Here is a 27897-nt window from a genome sequence, read left to right as displayed (position 1 = left end):
GGTGTCACTCAGTCCTGCACCTCCAGCAGGGTGGCTTACACGGTCTCTGCCTTTTGCCCCCGTGGACAGGACATTGCTGAGACAGAGAGGTGTGCTCACTGGCTTCGACCTCCCAGTGTCTGAGCAGAGGAAAGTTCGAGTCCTTCACAATGCCGGTGGTAGGTAACCATGCTCCTGGGGAGTCGGGCACTCTGCTGTCCACTTCACAAGAATTAGCTCTTGCCATTTTTTTAGATGGGAGGCTGGAAGCTCAGAGGCACCCAGTGACTCTCCCCAGGTCACAAAAGGTGGCAAAGCCAGGACTTGAACCCAGAGTCCCCAAAGAACACCCTCTTCCCAACATAGTAAGGCACCTCTTGAGTATGTGATATGGGAAGGAGCCGTCTGTCCACCCTGGCAGCCCAGGGCAGGGTTTCCATGAAGCAGACAAGCACTCGCCATCGTCCCGGGTGGCCTTCCCCTTCCAGCCCTGTCCAGGCAGCCATCAGCCCTTGAGCCCAAGGGCGGGCTTCTCTGGTCACCTAACCCCTTGCTCTCTGCCCCATCTCAACCAGTTGAAGAAGCACAGGAGAAAAAACTCAGAACCTTCAGAGAAGGTCAAGGAGCAGCTGGCGGAGGTCGAGCTTCGGAAGCTGAGGCAGCAGTTCCGCAAGATGGTGGAAAGTCGCAAGTCCTTCAACTTCGTCAGCCAGCAGAAGATCTCCAGCCAGCAGTAAGTGACGGCGGGGCTTCGGAGGACAGTGGGGTGGGCTTCACGGGCTCACCTTCTCAGGAACCCTGTCCTCATGGAAAGGCTCCACTTGCAAGAGAAATCCTCGAAGCCATGGTTGTCAGCATCCAGGGGTGTCGGGAACCGGGGAGCCGGCCACCCACAGCTCGGGGAGGTCCCTGAGTGAGGATTTCTGGGGCCTCTTTCTCTCCACCTATGGCTCCTGTCCGCTCTCTGAATTTCAGCCTCTGCTGGAACAAAATGACTGCCCCCAACTCTGGAGTCAGCCAGTGACTCAGGGCCGAGTCTTGATCAGTCCCAGATTCCCAGGGGAGGGGGGCTGTGATTGGCTCAGCTTGGGTCAGGTGTCTACGCCTGGTCCAATCAGCTGTGGTGGGTGGGGCGGGGCCAGAGGAGGAGAAGTGGGCGTGGTCGCTCCTGCCCTGGACGAGGAATCTGGTTGTTGGGCCCGCGGATTCCGCTGGCTTTTGCGATGTGTGCGTCCTGGGAACTTCATGATGGAACCTGTGAAAGTGGGTTACCCTAGAAATAATGATGTATATATTTCTTTGGGTAACAGAAAGGTGTTCCCTGGAGTTGAATCAACAAAGTGTGAAACAGGAATTCTTAGATCCCTTCCAAGGGGATTTAATGTCTTAGCTACCTCCATAAAGTTTAGAAAAAGCTTACTGTTAGACAGTCTTCGTGTGGGGTGATGCATCAAGTTCAGGGGATGGTTCTTTAGATTCCCGTGGATTCACTTCATAAAGGCCAGGGCTAGTCCATATGGGTCGGCCCTGGGAATTTTTAAGAGACATCCTTTCCCAAGACACTTTACTGCCATCTGTTGGAAAGATGGTCATTACGTAGGGATTTTATTAGAACAAGAAAAAGTGTCTCCTAGAAAAGTGTAATAAATAAGGAATCTGTGGTGTTTTGTTGGCATCCCCCAGGGTGGTGCTGTCCGTGACCTGCACATCCTGGCCTGGCCATCTGACTCCCAGCCAACGCCTGGTGGGCATCGAGAGATGCCCCCTTCCTGGCGTGTCTCTACGTGGGCCCACTGGGTCCAGTTTCACTTTGGTGGAACTGAAGGGGCAGAGTGTAGGTTCTTTACAGTGAAGCCTATCAATAGAAGCGGAACTGAGGAGAGGTCCCTGGGGCACTTTTTCCATGTGCCCACCCCTCCCTTAAACTACCCTCAGGGTGAGCACCCCTTAAATCTAGGGGTGTCTCCCTCCCTTACTGTCCAAGTGCTGCCTACAACAAACCTTCCTTTGGCTTTAATCGCCCCACCGAACGCCTAATCAGGTGCAGCCGTCTCTCTTTTCTCTCCACCTTTACAAAGACCCACTTCCTGGAGAGGCTGAAGAAGAGGAGAAAAGTCCAGTTGCAAGTTGAGAAGACTCGGTGCGAGGGTCCCTAACCCTGTGTGGCTATTGAAGTTTCAACTGATTAAATGAAACAGAAAATAGGATTCTTTTTTGACCCGCAGTCATGCCTATTAGATTATGCATTGCCTGAGGCCACTTTTTGGCTCTGCTGCGAGGATTCTGAGGTTTCAAGAGGGGACCCCATGGCTCACAAAGCCTAAATATGTACTCTCTGGCCTTTTGTAGAAGGAGGTTTGCTAACCTCTACTCTAGAACATTCTTTAGCGTTCTAGAGCCCTGCTTCAGTGAGCCTGCGGAACACTGGAGGAGCTTCTGATCCACTAGGTCCCAGGTTGGGGCCTGAGGTTCTGCATTTCTCCAAGCTTCCAAAAGACACTGAGGCATCGGGTCCCCAAAGCACACCAGCAGCAGGAGCCAGGGACCCAAACTCTGCCAGAAACTTGGCCTCTGTGCCCTTTCCTGTTGTTCAGCTGCACAGCCCCCACCAGCTCTGCTCCAGAGTGGACAGAAGAAAGACCCACGTCAGTTTAGTGCATCACTAACCTTCCCAGGAGAGAAACTGGGTCTCAGGCAGTCGGGGTGCTAGGCCCAGATCTCAGTCCCCAAGGTGGGAGGACATCTGCCAGGCTCCTTTCAGGGTTCAGGTGCCTGGAATATTCCTTGGAGGTAATTTCTGAGGTTCCGGGTTAACTGCAGGCTGCTTTCCCAACAGCAAGGAAATCCAGGCCCTCCAAGCAGAGCAGAATGAGATCGCCCTGGTTCTGGGTCTCCTGAAGTCCTCCAGGAACTTGGATCTGAATCAGAAAAACTACATGGAGCTGCGTTTCCTGTTGCAGGCCAAGGAGGACTACGAGGGCCTGATCAAGTCCATGAAGGGGCTGCTGGCGGAGCTGGACGAGAAGGTGCGGCCTCCAGGGGAAGCAGCGGGCATCCCCAGGACACCCTAGGCAGACCTGGCTGTCCTCCCCCTTGGCTTCCCGGAATGCCGCCACCTGTGTGCCCGCGGGGCTCCCAGGGTCTGCGCTCAGTCCCATTGCTTCCCGGGCTCCCCAGGGCGCTGCAGTCCGTGGCACATCAGCCAGGGGCAGTGACCGCCACCCCTTCCCCAGCCTCCAGCCTTAGAACAAGGAAGGCCTCTTCCTGGTTCATGATGCAGATCTGCCATGGGTGGCCAGGGGCAGAATGGAGTCCATCCAGAACACTGCCAGATATTACGCCAGGGAAAAGGAGAGTTCTGGAGGGCTCACGCTGGCCCTTGAACTCCCATGTCACGTCTGCTATGACTTGTTGGCTCAGGAGAGTCCTGTGACTCTACCCATCCACACGGGGGTCCAGGAAGTGCAACCCTCCCATGCATCCAAAGGCAGAGAGCTAAGATTTACTGGGTGGCATTAATGATCTTGTCCCTGATAGGCATTATAGGGCCCTGCGTGGTTCAGCCCCTGCCCACCTTTCTGGCTCACCTCAGGGCCTTTGCACATGCTCCCTGTCACCACCCTGATTGTCCTTCAGGTCTCAACTTTTATGTGACTTTTTTGGGGGAGCTGTTTTGTGTCCTGTCTCCAGTGTGCATAGCTCCTTCTCCCAGTCAGGCTGCTGTCCAGGAGCAGGTAGCTCCCTCGGCAGCTGGCGTGGAGTCAGGTCGCGGGAGGGGCCGTTTACAGTGAGAATCTGTAGGACAGCAACGGGGGCGTGTGGTGTGGCCCTGGAGAGTGGGAGGCAGCCAGAGGAAGGGAGGACCCCACTGTGATCCTCGCGGGTCAGCCTCTGCGTGGAGCGGAGCTGGGAGTCCACCCAGGGGCGGCATGGCCCCCACCCTCATCCACGGCACCCACGGCTCCTTCCTAGCTCTTCTCAGGGTGGCCATTCCGCCCGGAGGCAGCGGGGCTTCCGTCCGTCTCCGGATCCGCTGCTCCAGGAGGCTGTGTCCTCTTGGTCCCCATGCCTGCCACCTCCGCCCTGGGCAGTGTCGGGCACACGGCAGGTTCTCGGTGCACATCCACCGGCCGAGTGAACCCGAAATCCATTCCATCTTGCCTCTGCCTCAGACTCTGCCGTGGCCTTCTACTGTCCTTTCCCTGAAGGCCACATGCTCTCGTGGGCACGGCCTTGCTGCCCTGTGACCCTCCCTCCCGCTCCTGGGTGTTCCGTCCTCCTGGCCTTTGAACCCACAGTGCCGTCCTTCCTGTGAGGCCTCTTCCTGGGCTGTTCCCCCTGCTTGGTGAGCTCCTCTTCATCCCTGAGGTCCCAGCTCAAACGCTATTTCCTGTCGATGGCCTGACTGAGCCTGTCCCCTCTCCTGAGGCTTCGCCCTCCAGCCTCACTGCCAGGCTGGATTGTAAGTCTCCGAGGGCAGGGACCCCCTGTCCTGCTGACCGCGTTCTCCTGCCTGGCACGGGAACAGGTGTTACTAGGCAGGAATGGGTGAGTGAGAGAGGCAGGAAACCAGAGGGACGGGGATGTGGGTCTTGATAAACCCTCAGCGAGGACAGCCTAGTGTGGGATCCTCTACAGATCTTGGCGCTCACTGCCCGGTGCAAAATCTCTGGGCTACGTTTTGCCCCAGGCTGGGCAGCTCCAGAGTGCCTTCTGGTGCCCCCCACACCTGAACAGCACACCTGTGAGCCACAAGAGGGAGAGGAAGGGGCTGGGTCCTCTTCAGGTGGCACAGCCTCCTAACGGCACCTCCCTGGGGAACAGGCCTTTGCACATGGGTCTTGGGAAAACATTCCAGATGCACACTACAGCACTCGGCCAACCTGTTTTATTTGGGGCGGGGTTTGAACCCAGGGGTGTCTACCACTGAGCCACATCCCCAGCCCTTTTAATTTGAGACAGGGTCTAAGTTGCTTAGGGTCTGGTTAAGTTGCTGAGGCTGGCCTTCAACTTGCGATCCTCCTGCCTCGGCCTCCTGAGAGGCGGGGATTACAGGTGTGCACCGCTGCACTCTCCGTTGTGTCTTACTTGGCTCATGTTACTATTTTATGCCAGCCACCTGGCCATAGCTTGCAACTGCAGGCATAGATTTTTCTTTCTGTGTCCCATGGTAACAGCAGGGACTGTGCTACAGAGACTTCGTGAAGATGTGGGGATCAATGAAGGGCCTTGAAACTCAGGGGTGCTGGCACAGTACCCCGGGCACAACTGCTCCCAGGATTCAGCAGCCCAGGCGTGGCTCAGGGGCCTGTGACCCCCAGCCAGAGGCAGACTCAGTGTGGATGACAAGCTTCTCTCTCACTGAGGCACCAAGGCCTCCTTCACCTAGGACCCCTGAAGCCCAGAACAAGAGCTGAGCTTCCGCCCGTCCTCCCAGGTGAATCCCAGCCGCCACCACTAGACAAACAGGAACACACCAGGGTGCTTAAGTGTAGTGTCCCCTTCGTTGCCCTGCTGCCTTTACGCCCAGGGTCTCCCCGGAATGCCTCACCTCTTAGTCGCAGCCCAAACCTCAGAAGAGGAAGTGCCCCTGTTACAGTTAGGACCTGGTCCTCGCAGTCTCCAGGGGTGCTCTTCTTCAGAGGACATTGGCAGGCTGGCCTGGGTCTCCTGGGACTTTGCTCAAGCTGCTGCTTCTCGGTGGGGCTGAAGGACGAGTGGAGAAGGGGGAGCTTGCCCCCGTGTGGACTAAGCCCCTACTCTGCAGCCGGCTATGCTCACTGCCGGCAGAGGGTGGAGATGGCAGCTATGGAGTGAGGTTTAAGGGACAGTGACCAGGTGGCATTTGGGCCTGAGGGACTCTGGGCCTGAAGGGTAGAGAGAGACATGTAAATTCTTTTCTGCCAGCTGTGGTGGGGTGAGTTTCACTTATCTGAAACCAGAGTCAGTCCATTATCCTAACAGGGAAAGTGGATGGTGTTAGGCAAGCTTTGGGCTGCAAGTAACATAGTATCTAACCAAGAGGCTTGAATCAAAGGGTATTTATTTATCTATTATTTTTTAAGTAGACTTTGTATTTTGGAATAATTCTAAATACGCAGAAAAGTTACAAAGCTAAGACAGAGGCTTCCACAGGCCCTTCACACTGCTGCGCTAAGAAGGGGATCATCTTAGGTTACTTTTGGACACTCGTCAGGACCAAGAAATTCACCTTGGCACATGACTGTGAACTGGACTACCATCTTTATTGGGATTTCACTGGGTTTTCCATTCATGTCCTTTTAATGTCCCAGGAGTCCGTCCAGGACACCACAGTGCATTTGTTTGTTTGTTTTTGCTTAAAAAGAAGTCCCCAGGACAGAGGTGGCCTCTGTGTTGATTGTGTGATGTCAAGATTGTGGCAGCCAGGCCTTCCTGTGTCTCCCCGTGTCCCTCCACCCTGGGCCACGTGTGTGCACTTCAGAGGAGGAGGTGTCCCCTGCCCTTCTGCAGGACCAGGTCTCCCGGGCAAGGTCTCCCCAGCCCCTGGTACCCTGGAGACCTTGCCTTGGAACATCTGCGCCCTTGCCTCCACCCACCCTCTCTTTCTCCAAGGGGTCCCTCTCTTCCCTCCTTCAAATAACCTGAAAACCAAGCAAATCACAAAACATAACATTCCTGGGATTCCAGGTGACCATCCACATTCCCCCTTTCTAGAAGTTTCTGGGAGGGTTTGTCTACCTTCTCTGCTTCCTTTTCTAGGGTAGGGGCTGTCTCCACTTCTCCCCCCAGTGTTTGGAGCAACATCCCCTCTACCGAAATGGCTTTCTCCAACTTCGTCAAGGAACTTGACCTCTCTAAAACTGGGGCCCTGCCTCAGCTTCCAGGCAGGGACTGAATCTGTGAATACCGAACTCTCCAGCCGGAAGGGGACTCTCAAATAGAAGACCGGTGCGGATCCCTTTAGGATAGTGGGTCTTTTTACCTGCTGCTCCCGTACCTGGTTCTTTCCCTTTCTTTTGGCCTCCCTTCCTCTGTCCCTCTACTGAGTTAATTGCACACAGTCAAGGTCACGTATCTTATGGGTATAGCCTGATAAATGTTCACGTAGGTATATATCCCTGCAACCCTCACCAGTACCAGGAGAGATCATTCCAGAGCCCAGAAAGCTCCTTGGTCCCCTTCCACTAACTACCCGCAAGGAACCCCTATCCCAACCTCCAGCATCATGGGTTTATTCTGCCTGCACATGGAACTGCCTGTAAATGACCACTTTCAAAGTATGTCTTTATGTCCGGTTTCTTTCATTCAACATCTTTCGCTGATACCCCTTTTCAGCTACAAATAAACACTTCGTTATAATTCATAGATGATATGAAGTTATGCTTACTTTTAAATCAACATGATATCCTAATTATAATGTAAAGAAGAAATAAAAGCTATTTCCACTACAATTAAATGTAATTCCATATGTGAATGTTCTCGTGTGATATATCTGGAACAGGGCCAGGAAACTCATTTTGTAAAGGACCAAACAGTAAATATTTAGGCTTTGTAAGCCACATGGTCTCTTTTGAAACTACTTCACTCTGCCCACGTAGCCTGAAGGCACCTGCCTTAAACAATACCTAAGTGAATGGGCGAGGCTGTGTCCCAATAAAACTTTATTAATAAGTACAAACAGTGGGTTGGATCTGGCTGAGGGCTGCAGTCTTCATACCCCTGGTCTGAAAGATGTAGTCAGAGGGGTGTCTAGCTATGTAGACTCACCAAAGATTCTACAGCCCAACTGCAGACTGATTCTTCTCCCGCGCACCACAACCTGGGTGCTGCTGGTGAAATGAGTTCTAAAATAGTAAATTCCAGCCCACCTTCTCTTGATGTAAACAGTCACTTTGTTCCTGGATGCACCACGTCCATGTATTTACATAGAAAAGACCGTTCAGGGCATCCTGCTATAGACCCCCTCTCGCCCTGCTGAAGCTCTGTTCCATCCTTGAATAAATCCTCCTCCTCTCATTCTTGCAAAAACAAAAACTCAGTTCCATCAGAGGTGCAGAAGAGGATAAAAGGTTTGTCACTGCTGTTGTGTCCAGATGGTGCTGGGAAGTCCCTGGGGACGGGAGACACATCTTGAATGCCCGATGCTGTCTCACATGTCACAGTATGTGCGACATTTTGTGACCAACCCATTAAATGCCCACAGTACCCTTATTTTGCAAGGGTCAAGTAACACCTTTGCAAGGTTACAGACGGCCCCTTGGGGGACGGTCATTTGGGCTAGAGATCATGGCTTAGGGGGGTCAGACTTTATATCCACAGGTGAGTGAAATTCACATGCACAGGTGAGATCCCAAACTCTAAACTGCTTCATTTTACCCCAAACTGACTAAGATTAAGTTGAAGTCAGCAGACATTCAAGAGATAAGATTTAATTTACATGACAACAAAGACTATCGCAGTCCTTGCTTTTGCCCACTCCAATGAGTACACTGTAGAATTTGTACCTCTACAGATGTGAACAGAGTTGGGCTCTCTCTCTCTCTCTTTCTCTTTCTCACTCTCTCTCTCTCCCTTGCAGATTGTTCATATGGAGAACAAAATCACAAACCAAAAACAGATCTTCACAAAAATGCAGGAGGCCAATAACCCACGGAAACTGCAGAGACAGATCCGCATTCTGGAAAGCCGTTTGAATCTTGTATGTAAGGTGTCCCCTCTGCTCCCCGCCCCCTTTGCTCAGGGTAAAGAAGGACGTCCTGTGAGCCATTAGCAGACCACGCCCGTTCCCTTGGTGGACTCAGGAGGTGGTGAACTAATGGTGGGCACACAGGCCAGGAAGCATTCTCGAATCTGCCATCCGCTGCTCTGCACTCTGTCCCGTCTACCTTAGCACATGCTGCTGTCCCCCACCCCAGCCCCCACCTACCCTGTGGTCCCTGCTTGGTTTCCAGAAGCAGCTCAATCACCCCTCAGCAAGCAGAATTAGCCCTCCTGCGTGGCAGTGAGCTGGTGCTTCTGTCAGAGACCGTGACCCGTTGTGGTCCTGTTGAATGATGTCATCCCGTGAGCTATTAGGCCCAGACATGCATTACCTGATTGCCAGAAAAGTGATGTTTTCTGATCACCCGCTATTCACAATGCCTTTTGTGTTAAGTGGGATTCTCTAAATGGCTAACTGACTTAAATAAACAAACAAAACCCCCAGAGAACAATGACAAAAGCGAAAGCATTGGTCCCACAACTGAAAAATTCAGAGGTAGAAGCAGGGCCTTCAGGCATGGCTGGATGCAGGTGCTCCAAACATGCCCTTTGGACATCTTCTCTGTCCATCTCTCCCCAGGGCAACCTTCATTCTTGGGAAGCCCCTGACATGAGCAAACGCCCGCAGAAAGGGAGCATCTGTTTCCTAAGTGTTTAATATGCCTGTGGGGTGGGGGTTCCCACTGAACCAACTCAGTCCTATGCCGCCCTCCCACCATCCCCCACCCCGCCAATCACTGTGGTCAGAGGAATGGAATACAGGGACCTGAGTCATGTGACTCCTCTCGGATGGCTCTCTCTCCCTGAGAGTGTCAGCAGAGATTGGTGACAGTGCCATCTAAACTATGTGAACTGAGAGTGGGGACAGGTGGTTCCCCCAGAGAATCAAGAAAGCAGAGAAATGCTGGGCAGGTCTGTTCACAGGCCAGCTGGGCTTGTGATGCTGCAGCTCCTGCGTCCTTGGTTTGGAGGGAGGCTGGTCCTTGCCTCCCTGCTCAAGACTCTAGGCCTCCCCCAAACCCCGGCCACCAGGCTTTATCCAGTCGCTCTGGAGAGCTGCTCACATCTCCCCAGGAAGCAGCCCGAGGACGGGAAGGCTTTTTAATGCTCAGCCATCTAAAACATAGATTCCCAGATCCCCTGCAGAGATGGCACCTCGGAGCCTCCAGGGCTTAGGTCAGGCACGGGCACTGCGGTCAGCAACCCCAGAAAGGCGGAGGGTCCCTCTGGTCACACCTGAGAGCATTGGTGTCCGAGAGGTGCAGCCTCCCTGATCGATCAGATGAACCGATGGGCAAGTGCGTGACTGGAGGAGACGTCAGCGGGGCTCTGTCTCTGCAGGTCTATTCCAATCCCTGTGCTTCTCGCGTCCATTTCCACAGAGCGGTTCCTTCTAAGAACTCGCCCGCGGATCTTACTCTGCGGTATCCACTCGTTCCTGGAACACTCGTGATTCTTTCCTCCCCCGGTGACGGCTGTGGCTAGTCCCCTGTTGCGTTCCCTCTTCCCCTCACACCTCACAGTCTGGTGGTGCATTTTCGTGGATTAGGGGCCATCTCCAAAGGTGACCCAGGATCCCAGGGTACCCGTGACCCTGAAATCTCCTCCACCCACTCAGAGAGCCTGAGAGCCCTCCCGGTGGCCGGCAGGTCCTGGAGTGAGGGCCAGCAGGTAGAGTGGAGCGAGAACACAGGGAAACCGCGAGTCCTGGGTCTCAAGTTTAAGGAGGCGCTCCCGCTCCGGCTTGTGGAGATGGCCTGTGGACACTTGGCGGCAGGGACTCCCTTAAATCTTGTGGCCTTGACCCTGTAGAAACCTAACGTCTCTCAAAACTCTGATGGGATCAAGCCCTTTCTGCCCCGAATCTTTTCGGTAGTTGTTTCTTTTCCGTGTCCATGGAGAAATTCGCCCCAGCCCTTCATAGTTTTTATTTCAAGACAGGGTTTCACTAAGTTGCTTCGGGCCTCTCTGAGTTGTTGAGGCTGGCTTTGAACTTACAATCCTCCTGCCTCAGCCTCCAGAGTCGCTGGGATTAGGCGTGCGCCACCATGCCCAGCTCACATCGTTTAAAAAAAAAAAACTCAAATTTTTCTTCTTGTATACATGAGTTATTTTTTTAAAATAAGTTTTATCATGTATATTTAAGGCATAGTTGGTGATGTTCTGGGATACACGTGGAGAGTAAAATGGTGACTGCCGTGAAGGGAGTGAACACACCCCTCACGTCACACAGGGACACGTATTTCTGTGGCAAGAGCAGCTACAGGCTACGGGCTTCGCGGGGACTCCAGACACAGTTAGTTGGATTTTACTACCTGTCGTCCTCGGAGTGATCAGGGCTCCTCCGACACATCTGCCCTCCCGTCCCCTAACCTGAGCCCCCGCCATGCCCCGGAACCGCTGCTTTACTCTATCTCTGTGGACCTGAGTCTCTAGTCGGCCCTACATGTAAGGCAGACGCGGTATTTGTCTTTCCGTGTCTGGCTTAGTCCCCTGAGCGTGATCCACCCTGCCGTGGCAATTGGTAGGACCTTTAAGGCTGAATAACGATCAAGCGTGTGTGCGTGTGTGTGTGTGTGTGCACGCGTGTGCGTGTGAGTTTCTTGATCCTTCGCCGGCCAGGGAACACTCGGTGTTGCTGTATCTCAGCGACTGTGAACGCTGCTGTCCGCAACGGCTGCCAATCACATTTCCTCTGGGTTCACACCAGAAGAGGGTCATAGGGTAATTATTTTATTTTATTCTTTTAGGTGTAGGTGGACATAATACCTTTATTTTATTTCTCTGTGGGGCTGAGGATCAGACCCAGGGCCTCACGTGTGCCAGGCGAGTGCTACCAGCCCCAGCCCCATATTTTTAATTTCTTAGGAACTTCCATAAAGTTTCCCATGGGCCTGCACCAACCTATATTTCCATAGCATAACCCACATCATTTTTTTTTTAACTTTTAAAAAAAAACTAAGAAAATTTATTAAGAGGTACAAAAAATGGAGGTACTACACTAAGGAACGCCCGCCCACGCACGGATCACTTGATCTGGGGTCGCTGGCGCTTTGCCTTCATCGCTTCCCCGCTCTTTGCCTGCGGTGTTTCCAAGTGCGTTGGTTGCAGGTATCCGGTGTCTCAGTCCTGATTTCTCCAGTGTCATCTCTTACAATTAAACGTGCTTTTTCATGATTGCAACGCCAGCATCACGTCCCACAAAGTGAGCACTTCCTTCACGTGACCCAGCACCCCGGCCTTATTAAAATTTCTCTGGTGGAATCAAAAATGTCTTTGAAAGGTTGGTTCCATCAAAGTACACATGATTGTTAGGTTCTTTTAAGTTCCTTTAATCTAAAACAGTGACTCTTAATCAGGGATGATTTTGCCCACAAAAGGCCATTGCCTTCTCAGGGACACACTCTGGCTTGTCACAGCTGAATTGGGGGCGGGCAGGAGTGATATTGAACAAGCCAAGAAGCACAGCACAGCCCCTGCCACAGAGAATCATCTCGCCCGAAGAACCAGGGGTGCTGAGTTTGAGAAGCTCTTTGTTTCCCGCTGTCAATTTGTCAAGAGTCCAAAACTGCTGCCTGTAGAAAGTTCTAGCTTTTGGATTTGGCCAGTTACTTCCTTTTTTATTTTGCTGCCATTTGTTTTTGTTTTATGAGACAGGGTCCTGCTAAGGTGCTGATTCTGGCCTCAAACTTGCGATCCTCCTGCCTCAGCCTCCCGGGTTACTGGGATCGCAGGCGTGCCCCACCACACCCGGCTTGGCCCGTTATTTCTACTGCTGTCATTTAACGTGTTCCTGTCTGCCATGTCATGACCGAAAACTGGAAATCAGGTCTAAAAGTCATTGAGGAATTTGAAATCCAGAGAAAAGAACCCAGCAAAGGCCACTGAGCCAGCTGGTGGCCCACTCCACCGTCACCCAGGCTCCAATGGTGGTTGGGTGGCCTGGGATGTGAGGCAACGTGGGGGACCTTCTAACCTCTGCCTGCCTTTGGGACGCTCGACTTACAGCCCAGAAAGGAGCCCTGTCTTGAAACACAGCCCTCCCAACAGGTCACCGTCCACTTTGATAAGATGCTGACCAACAACGCTAAGCTCCGGAAGGAGATTGAGGACCTGCGGTTTGAGAAGGCCGCTTACGACCACGTCTACCAGCAGCTCCACCAGCGCCTGCTGATGCAGAAGAAGACCATGAACTTGGCCATCGAGCAGTCCTCTCAGGCCTACGTGCAGAGGTGTGCTGGGGAGATGCCCAGGGCCGCCCGCTTCCCACTCGGTGTGTGGGGAACCGTAAGCCATGAATCCAACCACTCTGAGCACTGGCTGTGTGCCCAGCAGAGGCAGGTGCCCTCCAGCTGCCCTAAGAGTTACTGTCCCCATTTACAGACAGGACAAGGAGGCTTCGAGATGCTAAAATGCTTACCTGAAGTCCAGGTCAGTGGCGGGGGTGCTGGAGTTGATACTCAGACCTCTGTTCCATACCATTCCCACCAGGCGCCCCGCCTCAGTCCGGAGGGACTTTCTCAGCGCACATCGTTCGTGGCCTGTAGTTGGGCTGTGCAGAGAACAGGTTTTAGGGCCAGATGTGTCTGGACTTGAATCTTCACTCCATCCCTTCACATTGTTGTAGGATCTCTTTAGGTGGGAAAGACATAGTCGGTAAGACACAGGAGTGAGGGAGTGCCTGGGACACAGAGGTTGACAAGTGGTGATGGTGGTGATGGTGATGGAGGTGATGGTGATGGAGGTGATGTAGGTGATGGTGATGGTGGTAATGGAGGTGATGGTGATGATGGTGATGGAGGTGATGAAGGTGATGGTGATGATGTCATGGTGATGATGTTATGGTGGTAATGGTGATTGTGGTGATGGTGATGGTGGTGATGGTGGTGGTGATGGTGATGGTGGTGATGGAGGTGATGGTGATGGTGGTGATGGTGATGATGATGGTGGTGATGGTGATGATGGTGATGGAGGTGATGGTGATGGTGATGATGGTGGTGGTGATGGTGGTGATGGTGATGATGATGGTGGTGATGGTGGTGATGGAGGTGATGGTGATGGTGATGATGGTGGTGGTGATGGTGGTGATGGTGATGGAGGTGATGAAGGTGATGGTGATGATGTCATGGTGGTAATGGTGATGGTGGTGATGGTGATGGTGGTGATGGTGGTGATGGTGGTGGTGATGGTGATGGTGGTGATGGAGGTGATGGTGATGGTGATGATGGTGGTGGTGATGGTGGTGATGGTGATGATGATGGTGGTGATGGTGATGATGGTGATGGAGGTGATGGTGGTGATAATGGTGGTGGTGATTATGTCATGGTGGTGTTAGTGGTGGTGGCAGTGATTGTGTTGGTGGTGATGGTGGTAATTATGCCATGGTGGTGATGGTGGTGATGGTGATGATGGTGGTGATGGTGAGGATGGTGGTGGTGATGGTGGTGATGGTGGCGATGGTGATGATGATGGTGGCGATGGTGGCAATGGTGATGGTGATGGTGGCAATGGTGATGGTGATGGTGGTGATGGTGATGGTGATGGTGGTGGTGGTGGTGATGGTGGCGATGGTGATGGTGATGGTGATGATGGTGGTGGTGATGATGGTGATGGTGATGATGGTGGCGATGGTGATGGTGATGGTGGCGATGGTGGTGGTGATGGTGATGATGGTGATGGTGGTGGTGATGGTGATGATGGTGGTGGTGATGGTGGTGATGGTGGTGATGATGGTGGTGATGGTGATGGTGATGATGATGGTGGTGATGGTGGTGATGGTGATGGTGATGGTGGTGGTGATGATGATGGTGGTGATGGTGATGATGATGGTGGTGATGGTGGTGATGGTGATGATGGTGATGATGATGATGATGGTGGTGATGGTGGTGGTGATCGTGGTGATGAAGATGGTGGTGGTGGTGATGGTGCTGGTAGTGATGATAATGATGAGACAGAAGATGACAATAGGACAAAAACCACTTCCTGGGGCACGACCTCATGCTTGCAGCTCCAGCTGTTGAGTGGGTCGGCTGTTCTACACTCCTAGGAACCTGGCTCATTCAGAGACCTGGTGGCTCCTGGCCAGGCAGGAAGTCCCTGGGCTGGCAGAGAGAGGGGAGGAGAAGGGAGGAGGCGCAGACATCAACCTGTGCGCCCCTCGCAGGCTGGAGGCCATGGCGCGTGTGGCCGCCATGAAGGACCGCCAGCAAAAGGACACCTCTCAGTACAACCTGGAGATCCGCGAGCTGGAGCGGCTCTACGCCCATGAGTCCAAGCTCAAGTCCTTCCTGCTCATCAAGCTGAACGACCGCACGGAGTTCGAGGAGCAGGCCCGAAAGGAAGAAGGTACAGCCTGGCGCTGGCGCTCTATGCTCGGGTCTCCCCGTGGTGGAGTCGCCGAATACGAGATGCCTGGTTAGGTTCGAGTTTCTGGTGGACCGTGAGTGCCTTTGTAAGAGAAGCCGTCCCACACGGTGTCCGTGACCACGCTGGCTCTGCCCACTCGCTGAGGGGACCCCAGGGACTCAGCAGAGTCACACAGTCATGGCTGTGATGTGTCACAGTGAAAACCAACCGGGGGCAGAGGCACGAGGGGTGGAGGCCCAGGTGCGTGCTTCCCAGCTGGCCACGCAGAGCGCCTGAGCCCTGCGTCTGCCTGGCGGGGAACCACGCAGGCTCTGTCCCTGGGGGCCGGCAGTAGGCTCCCTGTGCCCAGCACACGGCACGCTGCAGGCTTCCAGGGGACAGGCGGGGGCAGCGCGGGCCAGTGAGCCCTCCTTACCATTTAGGGCAAGTGCAGGGAGCCGATCACCCTCCCCGGCAGGACCTGGTGGGGAGGGAGGCCTGCTGGCTGACCTGCCGAGAGCCCACACGGCCACGGCCACGTTGGTTTTCACTGTCTTCGGCGCTGGGCTGCACCCTGGCCCCTAGATCCAGCCTTCCGCTGCTTCTGCCTGTCCCTGCTTATCATGGGGACGGTTGCCAGGAGTTTCTGAGGAGCCCCGTGTCTTTCTCCAAAGTAACAAGAGCCACCGAGCATCTTCACCTTTGCATCTGGGTCATCCCACCTGTCACCCCCCCATGCAGTCACCGTCCACGTTCCCCTACCCGTGCACACTGTCCACCTCCAGTCATCCCATCAGCTATGAAGCCACCAGCTTGCCCAGGCGTCACTCCTAGGTGCGTGGCATGTGTGAGTGTCACGTGACCACACAAGAAGTGGCATCGTCACGAACCCCCAAGGTCCACAGCACTGTGAGTGGCAGGCCCAGGACCCCATCCCAGATGTGTCTGCCTCCCCTCCCTCAGTCTAAGGCCCAGCTCCGGACCCCAGCAGGCAACCGCACCCCACACCGGCGATCGGGCGGCAGGTCCCGCTCCCTGCCAACCCCCTCGGTCCTTTGACTCCGGTCCCCCTTCTCCTCTCCCTGCCTCCAGTCCTCTTGGAGGAGACCAGATCATAAATGATGCTGAGAAACTTCAGCAAGACCCCCAGGGCCACGGAGAGCCACAATGTCACATGGCCTGATGTGCCCAGAAAGATCTAGAGAGAGCCTCTGATTGCTATGTGGAGGCCAAATCAGACAGAAAAGACTGGGTTCAGGATAGTCAGGGCTTTTGTAGTTTCCAGGCTACTGAGAACGAGGTCCAGAGGAGAACCTCCTTGAAGATGCTCATTCCTTGAACTCGCCAAGCTCTGGGTCCTCCTAAGAATCCTCTAGCCCCAGCCTTCCTTGGACACTGCCTTGACCTTCATTCTGCCCAAGTGTCACCTCTACAGAGAGGCCTTCCCTGGCTACCCACCTAATGCAGGACCCCCGTCTCAGCACCTGACATGTCTTCTTCCAGCCGCAATGGCAATAAGCGGGTTTCTTCTTCTGTTTACTTGAATATCTTTTCTTTCCCCTCTTTGTCTGATTCCTCCACGCAGAGCTCCTTGGGGCAGGGATTTGGTACCAGCAGAGCCTGGCCTGGTGTCTGGCACTAATAAATGTGAATTAGGTATTTGTGGAATGGACAACACTGGAGCTTCTGACCCATCTGTTGGAAAAACCCAGCCCCTTCCCCAGGACCGGGTAACCATGCCGTTGAGCACGTGCTATCTGCCCGGCTGGGAGCACATCGGCTTCTCTTTTACACTCACTGTCACCGTGTCTGTCTGCTCTAGCTCTCAAGACAAAAAAGCATGGGACGAAGAGCAAAGGAGAGAGTTTCGAGAGCTACGAGGTGGCCCACCTCCGTCTGAAGAAGCTGGTGGAGGACGGGAACCTGAACAGGCTCATTGAGGAGTTTCTGACCAAGGAGGAGAAGAACTTTGCTCGGTTCACTTACGTCACGGAGCTCAACAACGACATGGAGATGATGCAGAAGAAGACCCAGAGGATCCAGGTGGGGACCGTGCTCGCTTGCCCAGGCCTGGGACCACCTGCTCACAGAGCAGGCTCCCAGGATGTTCCACACATGACAGTAAAAAGGGCCTTGAAATCACACCCACTTAGCAAACGTTGCTGTGAGCCCCTGCATCCCCCCTACAATTTAACTTCCCTGAAACTGGCAGTGGTTGTTCAAATGATGTGTCCATTCAACATGTTCAGGTCCCTCTGGCTTAAGTAGTGACATTTATAACCCATGGCACATTTTCTAATCCAGAGAGATGCAAAGTGTAAAGTATTGACCCTCTGGCCCTGGCTCTTTGCTTTAAGTTTCCTGACCCTTGTTAGACCACGGCTTCAGAGAACTGAGGAAGGATGTGTAACTCTTGTCTTGGAGAGACCCAACAGACCTGAGCATGGTAAAGGCTCTGACAAGTCCTGCAGGGAAAAAAAAAAAAAAACCCTGTTTACCTTTGTGGAAGGCATAATTTCCCAAACTTAATTGGCTCCCCTGGTTACTTACTCCCCAGAACATAAACAAACATCCCTTGGAACTGTCTGCACCAAATCAAGTCTAAATCCCTCAGTGCCACACTCTGGTCCTGTCCAAATTTGGCCCTGCAGGCTCAGGTTCATTGCCACCACCAGGGTCTGCTGCAGCAGGTCCCGGCTGTCCCTCCTCTAATGCGTCCCTCCTGTGGCCCCCTTGCCCTCTTCTGATGACATTTTGCTCATCAGTGCAGTCCCTGCACAGATGTGCACAAATGTCACCACCTCTGGGAATTCATTACTCCTTCCACAGAGGCCTCTGTCCTCTGATGATGTGGCCAAAGCAGCACCCTCTGCTCCGCAGTATGTCCCAAACGCAGGGTGCGTGCTCCAGCCGGGTGCAAACAGCTCACACCTCTAACATGGGTGACGACATTTAAGCTTCCTAGTGACAGATGATTTTAACGAGCATCGGGAAAGTTGGTTTTAATGAGCACACTTGTGACTTCATGGATATCTTTGCGTAGGGGGTAAGTCAGAACCATGTCAGGCAACAAATAAGAAACAGCGAAATAACCAGTACTGGCGGTCGCCAGGGAAGCGCTGAGTAAGGAGCAAGAGACAAGAATTGTCCAGCACCAAAGGGCCCAGCGGTGATTCGGCCAGGCGGCCTCAGGGGTAAACCCAGCTCAGTGTTTTAAAAGGGACGATAAACGAAGGTCTAAGGATGGACCTCCCGTTCCCATTCACCCTTTGGTCCTGCAAAAATGCCAACCGTGTTGTGATGGAGCTCATATTAAACGGAGCAGCCCGGTGAGCTGGGACGTCCAAAGCAGTTCAGCAGAGGTCGCTCGCCCAAGCCCCGCGGGCGACGCGGGTTCGGCGCGTCGCCACTGCCCCCTGGTGGCCACGTGCCGCATGGCAGGGGTCGGCGGGCGGAGGGACAGCGGCCGGGCGAGGGGGGGGGTTTCTCTCTCTGCGGGAGGGCGCATCTTTCTAGATCCAGCGGGACAAGGACAAGCCCTAGAAAAAGGGACGTGAGGACGCCAGTTGGATACTCTGGTCTCTCCAGGAAATGTTCCTGAACAGGACTGACCTTGGGCGTCCCAGCATACGTCCCCTCTCTGTGAGACAAGATTTCTGGGGGCGGAGTTGCTTGTAGGGTTGGGACCCGTGCTAGCCCAGTGGCGATTTTTTTGTTTTGTTTTGTTCTGTTTTGTTTTGTGTTTGTACTGGGATTGCACCCAGGGCACTCCACCACCGAGTCACATCCCCCGCCCTTTTTATTTTATTTTAGTCTTGCTAAACTGCCCAGGCTGGCCTCCAACTTGTAATCCTCCTGCTTCAGCCTCCCAAGTCACCAGGATCACAGGCCTACACCACAGTGCCTGGTTTCCCAGTGGTTTTTGAAGATGGGAACTTGTTAGAAATGCACATTCTTGGATTCAGAAACTCAGAACCAGTGATCTGCCTTTTCACAAGCCTCCAGGGAATTCTTTCTAGATTCTGAGAACTTTTGCTCCAGAGCTGCGCAGACCAATGCAGTAGCCACTAGCCATGTGTAACTGTTTAATTTTAAGTTCACTGCAATTAAATAAAATTGAAAAACCAGTTCCTCAGTGGCACTAGCCACACTCCAACACCCACATGTGTGACCACAGTCAGTATTACTGTAGGTAGAGGGCCCCCACCATTGCAGAAGATGCTGGTGACTGTCTCCTTAGACGATTCTCCAGAAAGGACGCACCCTCCCGGTCATCATTCTACCCTTCATTACGAAACCCCAGAGAGAACCTCCCCAGCCCAGGAGGGGCTCCGAGGTTCTGGGACTCTTGTACTGATCATTTAAATCCTGACCGGGCCAGGCACGGTGGGGCACACCTGTAACCTCAGGGACTCCGGAGGCTGAGGCAGGAGGATCCCAAGTTCAAAGACCAGCCTCAGCAACTCAGCAAGGCTCTAAGCAACTTAGTGAGACCCTGGGTCAAAATAAAAAAGGAAAAGGGCTGGGGATGCAGCTCAGTGGTCAGGCCCCTGGGTTAAAAAAAATAAAATTAAAACACCTCATGGGCCCCTGGAGGCTCAGGCTGGTTTTGAGGTGTGGTGGGGGCGGGGAGCCCCACTTTCCCTCATGGTCCCACTCTCTCCCGGGACAGGACGAGATCACCCTCTTGAGATCCCAGCAGCAGTCCTCGAATGACGACAGCCGCTCTGTCCTGAGGCATCTGGAGGTGAGCGGGGTGGCGGGGGTGGGGGGGTACCGGGGACGTGGGGCCTCTGCTGTCTGTCAGTCAGGCGGCCCATCAGTTGGAACCTGGAGCCATTCCGAAGGCGTCCCGTTGCCGAGGGTGGCGTCCAGGACTGTACTTGGTCCCAGAGGCTCAGTCCAGACAGATCTCCACTGCAGCCTTTTCCTTTGTTCCCCCTTGTCCTGGCTGCACGCTGGCCTTGACCAATCACAGCAGGCACAAGGGTTTCTTGAGCAGGTACTTCGTGCCCGGCACTGGACTCAGTGCTTGGAAGTGGATGCTGTTGATCTCTCCATCTTACAGAGGAGGAAACTGAGGTTCACAGAGGTAAAAGCACTTGACCGACCTTGAGGAGCTGGGATGCTTTATGACCTTCGAGTTGTTCTTGGCAGCTAATGACAGGGACCCAGGACAACGGTGGCCTAAGCAAGATAGAAGCTGATTTGCGAAGTGGCACTTCAGGGCCGGCATGGCACCGTCACCGTGTCGTCCACGGCCCAGGCTCCTCCTAGCTTTCTAGTTCGCCGTTCTTGGTGTGTGGCTGACATCCTCAATGTGCCTTGTGGTTCCATCACGGCTTCCACAGGTCCAGCCATCACAAACACGTTCCAGGAAGGGAGAAGCCCGGGAGTAAACAAGCATAAAGGGTGTGTGGGGGTCTTGCTCCCTGAGTCAACCAGCTTAAAAGTTACTTTCCAGACGTCTTGGCCAAATGATTTCTGTATTTGCATTTCACTGACCGTCCATGCTGCAGACAGGTTTGGAATGTAACTTAACTTCTCCGAGGGCCTAACCAAAGTCCTCTTTTTATCGAGTAGTCCCTGGCCCAGGACCTGCTCTCCTGGGGTGTCCCCCATGACTCCTCTGTGGCCTGTGTCAGGGTCCCTGGTCCACAGGGATGAAGGTGCCATCCTCCAACTGGCCACTGGAGGGCAGCAGAGCACGTGCTGCCCACAGAGGCGCTTGGGCTCAGCCGAGGCTCCAGGTGCTGGGAAGAGGGCACTGCAGACCCCCAGGCAGGGTCCAGGTCTTAGGAGACCCCCCAAAATAACCCCACCAGAACACTTGCCTCTGCTCCCACATCCACGCTTGGGGCCACCCAGAGCCCAGACTCTTCTTTGGGGTGGAGGCAGGCATTGCTCTGTACTGGGAGTTTAGAAGGCCCAGGAGAGGCTGCCCGAGACCCTCTCTGCCTGAGGTCCCTGCATTAGCCCTTTGTTCCTTAGGCTTCAGCATGACCTTGGGGACTTCTTTTCAAGAGCAGATGTCTAAGGGGGAGAATTCGTCTTAATAGCAATAGGCTCACAGGTCGTCCTATTTCTCCATTTCACCAGCTTCTGTTTCTTGGGGAGAAGGGGTGAGTCCACTCCCCCGCTGGGATCCTGGGTAGACTCAGTTACTTCCTAGCTGCGTGACCTGGGAATAGTGACTCAACCTCTCTGAGCCTCAGGTTTCTCATCTGTAAAATGGGGGGAATCATCCTACCTGCTGCTCCCCCTGCCGTGAAGATCGTTAATACCCTCTTGGTGCAGAAAGCTGGAAACAGTAGCTGTCACTTTTGTTGTTTTGTGTAGGCTGAAAACCTAAATGCCCCTCACCTGGTGACCAAAGATCAGGTCCTGGGATAAGTTCCAGCGGGCAGGCTGGAGGAAGGTCCCTCTTCTTCCCCGAGCTCGGTACTCCCCTGAAACCTGGGCGCGGGGAAGATGAATGGGGGCGGTGATCGGACCTGGATGCGGGCAGCCTCCTCCGCCGGGCTGCCTTTGTGGTCGATCACGTGACCTTCCTTTAGTGCCCGGCATCTCGTGCACCTGGGGGTCCCGGTGGCTCTGGCTCTCCTGGCTGGCAGGCTCTCCAGGTGCTTCTCTCGGCCCGGTCTGCGCGGCCGCCCAGGACTCGGGGAGGGAGAGGGGTAGTGGGAGGGGGATGGGACTCGGTGACTCATTTCCAGCCGCAGGTCCCTGGGGGCTTCCCTGCTTTGCTCGGGTCGCAACTGGCGCCAGTGGAGTCCGACCCAGAGGGTGGAGCTCAGGCTGTAAATATAGAGCTCCCAGGTGACACCCGTGTCACCCAGGCTGAGGCACACGGGGCTCGCAGAGGGTCTTGAACGTCACCGTGCCTCCGCCCGATCCCGCAGGTCTGGGTGGGCCCCGGAACTCGCACGGGCACGCGTTCCCAGGCGGAGTGCGGTCCTCGGTGGTGTGCGGACCCCGCAAGGCTCTGCGCCCGGCTGCGCCTCCGGGGAGCACCGAGCACCTGCGGGGTGGGATGCACTGCCCTGAGCCCCGCACCCTGGTGCTTCCTGTTCCCTTTTTACGTGTCAAGGTCTTGCGCCCTCAGGGGGCCGAGGCCCTGTGGTTCGGGGATCCCGGCCCAAGAGGGTGGCGGCGGGCTGACCCCGGGCCTGGTGTCGCCCACAGGAGAAGCTGAGGAGGACCACGGAGGAGGCCAACAAGTTTGAGGAGAAAAACCGCGAGCTCAGCCAGACGCTGGAGCAACTCAAGGGCGCGGTGGAGGGGCTGTTTAAGAGGATCCACTGCGACGCCACCAAGATCCTGGTGCGGCTGGGGGAGACCGGGAAAGTCACGGACGCCAACCTGTCCCAGTATTTCTGTGAGTGGCGCTGGGGCCTCGGGCTCTGCGGGCTTTCAGGGGCTGGCCGTGACCGGGCTCCAGAGGTGGCCAGCCTGGTGGTGAGGCTCCCAGCGCCAGAGCCGGCCGGTGGGCTCACGTCCTGGTTGTGGGCTGACCAGCCATGTGACGGGCTGAGGGTTTTGAGAGCTCTTGGTTGTGGCTGTTCTTTTTAGTTGCACGCGACGGTGGAGTGTCTTTTGATGTCCACACACACCTGGAGTAGGACTTCCTGTCCTTGTTGAATGTGATATGCGTCCACTGGTCTGTGTCACATATGTGCCCAGGACAGTGAAATAGTTCATCCCACTGTCTTTCCCATCCCCATCCCCTCCCATGAACTTCCATTCTCCCCACCATTGGGAGTTAGCATTCACGCACCAGAGAAAACTATCAGCCTGGTTTTTTTGGGGGGATTGGCTTATTTCATTTAGCATATATAGTCCTTCATTTACTGGTAAATGCCATCATTTCATTCTTTAAGACTGAGTAATATTCCATTGTGTACATGTACATTTTATTTATCCATTCATCTGTTGAAGGTTGGCTCTGTAGTTTAGCTATTGTGAATTGAGCTGCTGTGAACATCGATGTGGCTGCATCACTGTAGCATGCTGATTTTAAGTCCTTTGGGTATAAACCGAGGAGTGGGAGAGCTGGGTCAAATGGTGGTTCCATTCCAAGTTTTCTGAGGAATCTCCACACTGCTTTTCGAGTATTTGCACCAATCTGCAGTCCCACCAGCCATGTATGAGAGTACCTTTACCCCACATCCTCACCAACATTTATTGTTGCTTTCTCATATTCTTCTGGGCAAGTTTTTGAACGTCTCTGTGCTTCCATTCCTAAATCTTAAAAAACAAAAACGTGGGGTTAAACCCTGCAACTGCTTCACAGAGTTGTTTGGCGGACCAAATAAATGGATAGTTCTTTGAGGAAAAACTTCAGGCACATTGCAATAGATGCAGAAAAGAGCACTTAGTAAAATACAATATCCCTTCCTGATAAACACTCCCAACAAGGTAGAGCTAGAAGGGAACTTTCTTAACGTGATAAAGAAATGCACACTCAAAAAAACCCCACAGCTAACCTTATACCTAATGGTGGAAAACTGAGTACCTTTCTTCTAAGGTCAGGAGCAAAGCAAGGGCTTCTACATGCTCTGCACCTGTTCAGTGTGGTGAAGGGGCCCGAGCCCACGCGATAAGGCAAGAAAAAGAAACGAAAGGCCTGCTGGCTGGAAAGGAGGAAATGACATGCTCAGAACGGCACCTGGTGTGGCAGACGCCTGGAGGCTGTTGCCCACCTTTCTGGGCAGGGCCCTGAGCTGGGGGGTGCTCCCAGCCAGATGGGGTCAACGTGGAGTGAACAGCTGTGCTGTTCCTGGAGTTGACCCTGAGAGTCTGCATCCATTCTGGCTGGTGGTGGGTTGGGCGGCTTCGCGGCCCAGCCATCAGCGGTACTCATGGTCGCACTCGGTCTCAGTGACCAGGTTCTGGTCGAGGAAAGTTCAGAAACCACAGGACCCACCCCATGCACGCACAGTCCAGGGGGCCACTCTGACCAGGTCCTGGCCTAGGGACTTTCTTGATATCCAAGTTCCCAGATACTGACCAAGGAGAGAGGCCTGGGTATGCTCTGTGAACCCCCTTCTGTACACAGCCTCCGGATTCTTTGTCACTGGGCTCCTGCGTGTGTTTCTCCTCCCCTCTCCCATTCACCTCCAGCCACGTCCGTCCATCTGTTCCACCTCACCAGCACACCTCAGTTCTGCCCCAGGGCCTTTGCACTGACTCTTCCTGGGAGACTGGTCCACGGGCCAGTTCCTCCTCATTCTCAGACCTCAGCCTGTGTCCTTTCTGCCATGAGGCCCCCCTGCACTGCCCCCCTCGGAAGCTGCCCTGTCGCCTCCGCTCCTGGCAGTCCTGAGATTTGACATTTCCCATTTGTCTCCAAGTAGGGGACGCTTTCTCTACCTGAGCCTCCGAGGTCTCTGAGTCGCTGATAGCAAAGTTCAGTTGCAAATATTTCTGGTCTCCGGTTTTCAGGTAGAACGGTAACAGTTTGGAGGGTGTGCTATTTTTTAAGTGCTCCAAATCCAGTAGTTTCTGAGTTTGGAGAAGGCACTTCCCCCTGGTCCCCGGCTGTGTCCTCCCTGCACGTGGAGAGAGGGGCAGCTCCCTGGAACTCTTCAGACTCCAGGCAGGTCGCTCAGGGAGGGCTGTAGGGAACAGCATCCCAGGCAGAAGGAACAGATGAGCCAGGGCCCAGCAGCCAGCACAGAGTGCAGATCGGGGAAAAGACAAGTGTTTAGGGCTGGGCTGTCCCCGAGCCCAGTTCCCAATCTTTACTGTGACCGGGGTGTCTCAGCCCTCCTTTCCCACCCTCCCCTAGCGCCGTCAGGATGCTTCGTCCCCAGATCTGCATGCCTGTGTGTCCGGGCACGGCCGTTCGTCCCTCTACCTCACGAGTCAAAGCTTCTGCTTGGCCTCTCCCGAGGGCGCGCCGGGTCCTGGGGGCTCAGGCGGGTGCCCATGCTCCCGCTCCCTCCCTGGCGCTCCGGCCGGGCGAGGACGGGTGCCCTGCAGCCACCGCCCGGGCCTGCTGTCTTCCAGCCCTCATCGAGAAGAAGGCCAGCGATCTGCTGCTGCTGGAGTCCTACAGGCGGATGCAGGAGGTGGACGCGGACACCGAGATGCCCCTGCCCTTCGTCAACCCCTTCTGGGGCGGCTCTGCCCTCGTGAAGCTCCCAGAACCCGTCAAGGTCACCCCACCCTTGCTGGGGACCGACCCCTTCGGGGACAAGCTGGACGACGGTGAGTGCCCGCCCTCGGAGTGGCCGGTGCCTGGAGGTCTGCAGTGCCCCGCTCTCCCCTGGGTGCACTCCAGGTGGCTTTCTGGGGACTGTCCTCCTGTGCCTCTGGAGGACGCGGCCACAGGTCTCCGAGTTCAGTGCTCTTGGATATTTTCAAAAGTCACAAGTACCTTGTGATCCTTTAAAACGAACCTTAAACACAGGCGAGTTTGGTGAGCAGGGCGCTCACGGCCTGGGGTCTTGGTCTGCCATGGCCTCGCTCCCCCACCCTTCCGCTCCAGGGACGCCCTCCGTGGTCCCTCCCCTCGGTGGCCCCGCCCCTCCATGGTCCCTCCCCTCCATGGTCCCTCCCCCCACGGTCCCTCCCCTCGGTGGCCCCTCCCCTCCACGGTCCCTCCCCTCCACGGTCCCTCCCCTCCACGGTCCTTCCCCTCGGTGGCCCCTCCCCTCCATGGTCCCTCCCCTCCGTGGTCCCTCCCCTCGGTGGCCCCGCCCCTCCATGGTCCCTCCCCTCCACGGTCCCTCCCCGCCTGGTCCCTCCCCTCCGTGGTCCCTCCCCTCCGTGGTCCCTCCCCTCCATGGTCCCTCCCCTCCACGGTCCCTCCCCTCGGTGGCCCCTCCCCTCCATGGTCCCTCCCCTCCACGGTCCCTCCCCGCCTGGTCCCTCCCCTCCGTGGTCCCTCCCCTCCACGGTCCCTCCCCGCCTGGTCCCTCCCCTCCGTGGTCCCTCCCCTCCTTGGTCCCACCCCTCCACGGTCCCTCCCCTCCGTGGTCCCTCCCCTCCACGGTCCCTCCCCTCCGTGGTCCCGCCCCTTCATGGTCCCTCCCCTCCTTGGTCCCACCCCTCCACGGTCCCTCCCCTCCACGGTCCCTCCCCTCCACGGTCCCTCCCCTCCGTGGTCCCGCCCCTTCATGGTCCCTCCCCTCCTTGGTCCCGCCCTTCCTTGGTCCCTCCCCTCCGTGGTCCCTCCCCCACTTAGTCCCTCCCCTGGTGACGGAATAGCCTCAGGTTGGCTCATGTTGGGAGTGAGACTTTTAACCGTGGCTTCGGGGCATCCATGCCTCGGTCCTACGCGCTCCCGAGACCTCGGTGCAGGACCCGCCCCTCACAGCAGAGCCGGCCATCTCCCCACCCAGGGACACGAATCGACCCCACTTGCCGTTGGAGGGCAGGTTTGCAACACGTTTGGGAATGGACCCAGGGTCCATTCTCCTGGGTCAGAGACGAAGTGGAAGGATGTTCACTGCCCCCCAAACCAGAAACAAGTGAAGCCCACCCCTGCGGGCCTGGTTAGATACGTTAGGACTTATTCATGCGCACAACTCTGGGGAGTACTATGCAGCCGCTAAAAAGAACACCAGGGGCCAACACAAGCGGATGTGGGAAGATCCCTTGGTAACATTCAGTCCTAAAGAAAAAGCCAGTAAGTTGCACAGCAGTATGTGTGTCCTGAGCCCATCTTCCTCAAAAAATCACCTCCGCATGACTGAGGGCCTCACCGAGCTGCGGGGTCCAGCCTCGAACTCAGCCCCCAGCACTGCTGGGATTTCAGAGGCACACCACATACATGTGTGGCTAACTGCACACACATGCACAGGCACACATGCACGCACACACACACACACACTCCCACACGTGTGCGCACACACATGCGCACACACGCACACACACACTGAGGCAGCCAAGCTCAGCAGGGGCGGAGCAGGCCAGGCGCCACCCGCTCAGCACAACTTCCTGAGCCCTTCGTTCCTGGCGTGGGGCACGGCGACGGGAAGCCCAATCCTCAGAGGCCAGGAACTTACAGATGAGGCCATCTCTGTCCGAGGGAGTGTGGATGCACAGGGCTTCTCCCCACCCACAAGCCTCTCTGCACCAGGGGTATGAATTAGACGGGGCACCACTTCTGGGCAGGTTAATCTGGGAAAGGACCCTGGGGTAGAAACGACCTGACAGTCGGATAGGGGTTGAACTTCAGCCCGTCCATTCACCCTCTCCTCTTCAAGCAGTGCACATCCTGAACAACTGCACATGACAGCCTTGTCTCCTTGATATTAAGCCAAACACCTTTACGTTCTTAACTGGGAGGAAAAGCAGTGACCGCCTGGACCTCTCTGGGAGTCACCTCTGCCCACCCCCCTCCTGAGCTTGAGGATTTTCACGCCCCACTCCCCAAGTGATAGGGGGACTGGCCATGCTTGGGCATCCTGCTAGGGTGACCATGAGCAGGACAGGGCCACACTGTCCCTGGAGGGAAGCCCGTGGAGGGACCTGGCTGGCTCACGTGTCCCCTCTGCACAGTGGAGCATCCGCTGGACCACGGCAGCCTGCGGCAGCTGGTGCTGGAAACTTACACCCACAAGGACACGCGCCAGCGGGACGTCCACTCGGACAGCATGGTGAAGCGGCCGGCCAGCTAGGCCAGGGCGGAGTCACGGCCGGGGCGGGGCCACCGCGGTGCAAACCAGAGAATAAAGGTTTTGTTCCCAACCGCGGCGCTGCCTCGTTCTCAGACCGGGGAGGGTGCTGAGCCCCGGGACGGTGGTGGAGAGAGGGCGGGACTGAGGGCCACAGGGCAGGAGGCCCTGAGGGTCAGCCCAGTGAGGGCCCAAGAGTCCATAT

The 27897-nt window shown here is 55.3% G+C and overlaps 1 protein-coding gene across 1 annotated transcript; it reads left to right on the top strand.

Annotated features, from left to right (window-relative positions):
* On the top strand, positions 1 to 27839 carry Ccdc63 (coiled-coil domain containing 63). The gene is made up of 11 exons (XM_047561028.1): positions 1 to 158; positions 555 to 712; positions 2816 to 3005; positions 8540 to 8659; positions 12772 to 12953; positions 14885 to 15066; positions 16889 to 17109; positions 19739 to 19813; positions 22252 to 22444; positions 25078 to 25278; positions 27577 to 27839. The coding sequence occupies exons 1-11, from the start codon at positions 150 to 152 to the stop codon at positions 27693 to 27695; spliced, it is 1650 nt and encodes a 549-aa protein (XP_047416984.1). The 5' UTR covers positions 1 to 149; the 3' UTR covers positions 27696 to 27839.
* Positions 27840 to 27897: the final 58 nt, after the last annotated feature.

Source organism: Sciurus carolinensis, chromosome 8 (genome assembly GCF_902686445.1).
Source record: "Sciurus carolinensis chromosome 8, mSciCar1.2, whole genome shotgun sequence".
Classification (NCBI taxonomy): domain Eukaryota; kingdom Metazoa; phylum Chordata; class Mammalia; order Rodentia; family Sciuridae; genus Sciurus; species Sciurus carolinensis.
This window is presented reverse-complemented; position numbering and strand designations above follow the sequence as displayed.

Coding starts and splice junctions, on each gene's coding strand:
- Ccdc63 (XM_047561028.1), top strand. Junction 713..2,815: donor CAGAAGATCTCCAGCCAGCA/GTAAGTGACGGC, acceptor CTTTCCCAACAG/CAAGGAAATCCAGGCCCTCC. Junction 12,954..14,884: donor TCTCAGGCCTACGTGCAGAG/GTGTGCTGGGGA, acceptor CGCCCCTCGCAG/GCTGGAGGCCATGGCGCGTG.